Here is a 7,669-nt window from a genome sequence, read left to right as displayed (position 1 = left end):
CGAGAGGAGTCAAGTGGCACATTCTAGTGCGCTCAGTTTGGTTGAGAACCGATTTTCGGTCGTAATCCGAGGCATAAAAAATTCGAAATTTTTGGTCGAAAACCGATTTGGTCGAAAATAGAGGCGTTCGAAAACCGAGGTTTGACTATATATATCTATCTATATATATATATAGATAGATATAGATATATATAGATAGATATAGATATATATAGATAGATATAGTTATATATAGATATAGATATATATCTATATCTATAGATCTATATATATCTATATATATATATATAAATCCTCGTCTCACCCCTCAGGTGGTGTCCATCCCCCATTCAGCTCGGGTCCTCTACCAAAGGCCAGGAAGCTTGAGGGTTCTGCGCAGTATCCTTGCTGTTCCCAGCACTGCGCTTTTCTGGACTGAGATGTCCGATGTTGTTCCCGGGATCTGTTGCAACCACCACAAGCACGACTGTCATCTTTACCTTCCAGGCTCTCTCCAGGTCCTCTCTGAGCCCTGAGTTTCTCGTCTTCCTTCTTTCTGATGTTTCCATCACTTGGGACCACTACATCCACTACAACGGCTTTCCTCTGCCCTTTATCTACGATCACGATATGTGGTTGGTCCGCCATTACCATCTTGTCAGTCTGTATCTGGAAGTCCCACAGGATCTTCGCTCGGTCATTCTCTTATACTGAAGAGGATCTGTGAGACTGCTTAGACTGAACCAGGTGGGAGCTCTTCAGTGAGGTTCATGGGGAGGACATTGATTCACTCACCGACACAATCACGGACCACGTAAACTTTTGTGAGGAGAACACCGTACTCACCAGGACTAATCTGACAGATGCTGTTGATAACAACTGGATTGTCCTCACAGACCATTTGTCTATGCCTGAATACACACACACACACACACACACACACACACACACACACATGCACACACAAACGCAAAGAGAGACACACCCTTTTTGGCGAATTGTATTAAAGGTGGGGCAAGGGAAAGGCGTCTTGATCACTCTACCTCGCTACCCTTGCAGTTAGGAGAAGTTGATGATCCAGAGCTCCGTTTAGAATAATTGGCTTGATCGATGCTGTATGTACGTGTGCATGTGGTCATTCCTGAGCCCATCAACGAGCACCCCAGAAATCCACCAAGGTGTTTGAGTCTTGGTCAAATAGTGTGGAAATTCCGCCTACATGAGTAAATGCATTTATTTTATGTTTAGTTAACGTTTGTCTTTTGTGACAGTACACTGGCAGTTAAAAATTCGAAGTCAATTCTGTTTAGAGTTTAGCCTGAATTTTGAAGAGCGCTAATAATGATGATTAGCATTCGCCCGAAATCGGGGGGAAGTTATGTGCAAGCACAGATAGGAATTCTTTCTGCTTGCATCTGGTGTAAGGTTTCGTCAACCTACAACTTTTAATAAACAACAAACAGAGAAGGAAGACATGAAAACAGACAGGTTGTATCGGTTACAATCGCCGACCCGCTCTGAAATACGACCTGCCGAGTCCTCCATTTATTGAAATAAGAGGTCCCTCATACACGAGCTTCTCAAGGGAAGGGAGGGGGAAGCACACATACGTCAGAACCATTGATGAAGTCCACAGAAAGAAGGTGTCTGGTCAGAACACTGCACTCGTGCTGAGAGGAGTTCATGAGCTCATTTGTGCAAGCACGTCGGTAGTGCACCGTCTCACGGTAGCCATTTCCACTCCTCAGAGTTTATCTGATTTCAGTCTGAGAACAATGATGAAGTCTTCAATCCGAAGAATATAATATAGATGCACTCCTGTGTGCTTGGAAGACTGAGAGTTGTTTTACACAGCTGTGCAGCCTAACAAGCTCCACATTCTGTTCCTTGATGCCTTATCTTGTCCAAGCTTGGGAACCGGCTGGCCCCACTTCAACGTATTTCTTCACAGTCTCTCTCAGTGAAACCTTGCAAGGCCATACTGCTGAATAAATGCTTTGTAGTAATATAAGAGTAAATATGGGATAACTATGTACTGTTATTCTATCATATGGAAATATTAAAAATGTTTTGTTCTACAACTTAAAGAGTTATTTATGTGTATTTTTTCCAAAAATTGTCATGTGCTGTATCTAAGTCGAGAGACAAAGTGCACAAATTTTTAAATAAACCGCTCAGCAACCTCGCAGGCGGCTTGGACCAGAACTGCCTGCGTTTTTCAGTTTCAGTGAAGTGCAAATGAGTGCAGTCAAAATGCAGGCAATTGTACAGTCAGAGGTGCTGCCAGGGATTTCGGATATGATAAATTTTTTTTTAAAAAACCCTTTCTGCACTGAAATAGAATAAAATGCATTTTGATTCAGTGTACTGCGATAGCAATCAGCGACTGTACATTCAAAAAACCCATCTCTTCATATTTACCATGAAGTTAACTTAAGAATTGTTACCTGGCAAAAAAAAAATAATCTGACGTTAAAATGAAAGTAAGTTTTGTATTGAATGTGAAAATACACAGAATTTAATTTTCAGGAACCATCAAATACAGTTTGAGAGAGAAAAAAAATCTATTACAAATTTAAATTGTACAATTCAGATCCAGTTATTCAATATGATTCAGATTAAAATATACAAATCCATCCATTATCCAAGCAGCTTAATTTCAATTAATGTAATTCAAATTCAGGATAAACTATTTAAATCTAAGTTATTCACACTCAGTTTCTGGTGGCAAATACTCCACCCCACCGTGTCCCACTGAATTTCAGAAACTTCAAGGGTTCTTTTTACTGACCGTTCATTGGTTGTTGTTTTCCTAACACACTGTCCATCCTTGTTTTCTCCCAGTTAAAAAACAAAAATATTTATACAAAGCTGTACACATTTGAAAAACATTGGAGATCTGACACCATAATATCAGTTTTAGTTGAATTATTGTTTTTAGCGGTCGTATTACCTGATGATACAAAAAGTTAATTTAAAACCATGTTTGCATGTTTCAGCTGCTGTGAGGCCTAACCGCCTAACATCTGGGGCCACAGACCAGAAAATCAATGCCACAATCAAAAGATGGCTTCATCGGGCTCTTGATCGGGATGGTGATAGGAAGGAGGGGATGAGAAGAAAAGAGGGCATGGAGAACACAACAATTTGATGGATCTAAAAAATGCCATTCAAGAGCAAGCTGCATCCCAGTTTGGACTCAGTTCAAATAAAGCAAAGTGCAGTTTTCCAGTGTATGTGCAGTTATATTGTCATGATTCGGTTTGGGACCAACAGGTGGCACTGTAGGGCTCTCCCTGCAGCTGCACACCTGTTGGTCGTGATGTTATTAGTAATATAAAAGGACTCCTGCCCGACCACTCATTGTCAGGTCATTGTTGCTGTTTGTTGCCTGCTGTCATGTTTGTTTCGGTCATGTTTTGGTTACTGTTATGTTTTAGCTTCGGTCATGGTTTTTGTTTGATACTTGGGACTCTGTTGTTAAGACTTTGTTTGTTTTGGATTTAGTTTTCTGTGTTTTATCAATACAATCTTTCAAGTACACCCTGCTCCTCCCTCTTGCCTACTTTTTGGGGTCCACTACCACCTCGTACCGTGACAGAATCACCCGACCACCACCTGGACCCCGCAGGTACAAAGGACTGGTCCCTATTCCGCCATGTGCCTGGCGGAGCACGTCTGCGGCCGACACCCTTTTCCTCTTCAGGCAGCACGGGTGGTGAGGCTGTCCCGTGTTCCCCCTTCAGGCAGCGCTGGTGATGCGGCTGTCCCATGTTTTCGTCTCGTCAAGCCGCGTCTACGGTGGGCCGAGCCCAGTCCACGTCCACGTCCACGTTGAGTCGAGGCTCGTCACGTTTCTGTTCGAACTGAGTCACATTCACGTCCACGACGAGCCGTGCCACGTCCACGGCCACGTCAGGCCGTACCCCTGTTCACGTCCGGCTGTCCCATGTCCCCCGTGAGATTGAGCTCCGTCCACGTCAGGCCAAGCCCAGCCAAAGGGCTGCTGTCGCTTTTTGTTCCTGTTCTCCGGCAAGGCGAAGGTCGCCGTCACTTTTGTTCCTGTTCCCTGGCGAGGCAAAGGTCGTCGTCGCTTTTGTTCCTGTTCTCCGGCGAGGCGAAGGTCGCTGTCGCTTTTAGTTTCCGTTCCACGGCGAGGCAAGCCTTTTGGACAACTTTGGGACGTCTGGGATCCGTCCCTTGAGGGAGGGGTGCTGTCATGATTTGATTTGGGACCAACAGGTGGCACTATAGGGCTTCTCCCTGCAGCTGCACACCTGTTGGTCGTTATATAATCAGTGATAATTTTACAGTTTACCCCCAGCGAGTCCCAGGGACTCGCTGATCAGAAAAATATGAGTCCCATTATGGATTTAGAGAGTCCCAAATTTTGAATTCTGAAATGGTCTCCTTCTTCAATTGCATATGATAATAACACAAACAACAACAGCAACATACAATTATAAACAAATGCTGCAAAAATTTAAATAATTCAGGAGCAGGCCTGAGGATTTCGGAAATTCATGGTAACCGTTTTTCGGTTCCGTAGGAGTACCCAATGGGAAACCACGGCAACTAATTTTGGGTTCCGTAAACATTCATCATGGGAACCCATTTTTCTATTTTGACTGTTATTCATTATCAGGAATTCTGAAACTCAAAAGTATGTTTCAATTGTAAATGTTTGAAAACTATGCATGAACAACGAACATTACATCAGCAGCGCATTATAAGGCGTCCTGTCCATTTTGGAGAAAATTTAAGACTTTTAATGGCGCCTTATAGTCGTGAAAATACAGTACTCATATGGCATCATGAATACAGCATACCACAAAATCAGAGTATTTTTTCCAATCTCACACTGCAAAGATTAATTTACTGGTAATCATTAATACAGGTAAGTATTGATGTGGCTTGACATCCTCTTCCCAAGATGATGCATGTGTAATCAACTATCAATTTGATGAAAGAATCTAACACACGTCATCATTAGTTCTACCAACAGTTAACAATAGCATTACTACACCTCGTGACGAATGTTTTATTCCTAAAGTAACCATACTACATCCAGGAAATTATACAATAACCAATACTGTTTAATAATATTTTTCATAGCGATTAGCCTATAGATCTAATGACCAATTTGCCTCGTAATCGTGCCTCTCGTCGTATCTCGCTCTCGTGTTCTGGGCATAGTCACAGGTGAGTTTAGTGATACGCCCTTCGAACGATTCATACGAAAAATCAGACTGGCATTCTCATTTCTTAAATGTCATAATTAGTAGACCTTTGTGAGTTTTTTTCGCCGCCATCTCAAACTTTCATCCGCGCGATTCCTCAGTTTGCGGACTAAAATAGCAACCCGCACACGCACATAACGTTATCTGTTCCGTCTCCTCCAACACTGAAACAAAACAAAACGAAAGTAAATTGGAAGAAACACACTCGCACACCACACCACAAACACCCATACAGACACAGTGAAATCGCGTTGATCACACAGGAGAGACTTGATCGCGTACAGTCAACTTGTGTGCAGTGACTTTTATGGTTAAACAATTTGTCGGTATGTCAAAATGACGCCACGGAAACGACACACTACCGGTAACGATCGTTACCTTGAAATCCTCAGGCCCGCCGTAGTTTTTTGTTGTTGTTGTTTTGACTGAGAAATTTCCTTCCATCCCAAAAACGCACATGATTTGGAACTGTGCGTCCCGCGAGAAAATTATGCGTCTAGGACGCGGGACGCAGAGGTAACGAGATGGCTGTGTAATTAGTAATATAAAAGGACTCCTGCCCGACCACTCATTGTCGGGTCATTGTTGCTGTTTGTTGGCTGCTGTCATGTTTGTTTCAGTCATGTTTCGGTTACTGTTATGTTTTAGCTTCGGTCATGGTTTTTGTTTGATACTTTGGACTTTGTTTTGGATTTAGTTTTCTGTGTTTTATCAATACAATCTTTCAAGTACACCCTGCTTCTCCCTCTTGCCTGCTTTTTGGGGTCCACCACCACCTCGCATCGTGACATATATGTGAGGTTCAAAAATTATGACAATAAACATATTTTTAGTACAGTTGTTTTTGAGGCTTTTTTTTATTACATGTGGGTCAAATATAGCTCATAAATGAAGTGGCGTATTAAGGTTGAATTAAGGCTGATATCAGGAACCTGTTCTGGCCCAGCATAGGGTCGGAGTAGGCCCAGATATGGTTTTGCAATTTGACTCAGATATGGGCCTGATGTGGCCAACATTGTGGATGCCAGATGTGGGCCACTAATAAAACAACACGCAAGAAATATGGAAAAGACTAAATCACATCATCAGAAATAGTTCTAAAAAAGTAGAATAATTGATTCAAAGTGAATTGATTTTTGGCACTAGACTAATTACACACCAAGTTAAAATGATCGTAAACTCAATTGAAATAGAAAGAGTGTATGAAAATAAATTTCTTGGATCCGTGATTGATGCAAAACTATGTTGGAAGCCACATACAGATAACATCAAAAGGAAAATATCAAAAACCATAGGGATCCTCTATAAAACCAAAGATGTGCTGAATAAGAGATCAAACGGAAAGTTGTTAAGTACAGCATATGCAAATATGGCACGCATTAGGGTTAATGCATTTGTGTACATGACTAGGTTTATATGTAGACTATTTTCCTTATTTTCTCAAATTAAGATACAGTTTACCAAATGCATGATCTATCAGTATATTACTATCAAACAAGTTAAAACTCACAACGAACAAGGGTTAGGACTAGATAAGCTTATAACTTCTTCCTACTTCTTTTGAGCATGTAATTTGTGCTGAATGATGACTATTTTTTTTTGCTTTACCTCCTGCGAAATTTTTATTTTCTGTTTATATGTTCAATAAACAAATAAAACAATGATGTGGCATGCAGCTAGCTACTGTCTGTACTTAATGTCAAACTAATGTCTGATTTTAAAACCTCAAACGTTTTACTTGGTAAGTCTTCATACTATCGTGTAGTAACTGTCGTGGATGTGCTTGTTGTACCTGTTTCGCTGCCCACCAGAGGCTGATTGGCGAAGTGGTTAATAAAGTCCCGAAGGTTTGAAAATGTGTTAAATCCAAACACATAGCCATTGCCTTTGCGTGTCACGTGAAAATGCTTGACTGAATCCTTTGCCCTGTAGATTGGATTGGAAACATCATATTAATTCATCTGAATTGTCACAAAACGAATGTGATACAAACTGCCTTTCATAAGTGACTTTTTAGTGTCAGCATTGGAAAAAAGTAATCTTTTTTTACAGCTTTCTGAATGCTGTCGATCTGTTTTGTTTAACATGTCTCCTCAACATTGTCAGGGATGGTATCTGTGGATTAGTCCATAATTAATCCTTCTTCAGCGGGACAATGGATGTTTGCCAAATGTAGGGGATAACAATCCTCAACCAGCCACATGCTTGTGGAGGCTCTCAGTCGTACAGGAAAGTTCCATCGTAGAAAGGGTTCCGTCAGTCGTCATCTGTACCTGTGGGTGAAAAACAAAAAACAAAAAAGGACGTTTCGCTTCTCTCACAGAAGCTTCGTCAGCGGTAGACAACTCTGAAGTCTCCGTGAAGACTCCGGGAAATTGCTCTGCGCTAAAAAGCTGAGCGTGGCCTATTTGAGGACTGGGTGGGGATGGTTAGTCACGCCCCTATGGTGA

At 41.6% G+C, this 7,669-nt stretch overlaps 1 protein-coding gene across 1 annotated transcript in view; it reads right to left on the bottom strand.

The window, feature by feature from the left end:
- Window positions 1–6,958: 6,958 nt before the first annotated feature.
- Window positions 6,959–7,669, bottom strand: part of dapp1 (dual adaptor of phosphotyrosine and 3-phosphoinositides) — a 15,034-nt gene continuing 14,323 nt past the window's right edge. The window contains exon 3 of the mRNA XM_019888841.1: window positions 6,959–7,145. Coding sequence (XP_019744400.1) covers window positions 6,974–7,145 — 172 coding nt within the window. The 3' untranslated portion in view covers window positions 6,959–6,973. The remainder of the gene's footprint in view (window positions 7,146–7,669) is intronic.

The sequence above is a fragment of the Hippocampus comes genome, unplaced genomic scaffold (genome assembly GCF_001891065.2).
Source record: "Hippocampus comes isolate QL1 unplaced genomic scaffold, H_comes_QL1_v1.1 scaffold254, whole genome shotgun sequence".
Classification (NCBI taxonomy): Eukaryota; Metazoa; Chordata; class Actinopteri; order Syngnathiformes; family Syngnathidae; genus Hippocampus; species Hippocampus comes.
The sequence above is the reverse complement of the archived record's forward strand: the minus strand, read 5'-3'. Positions and strand labels throughout refer to the sequence as shown.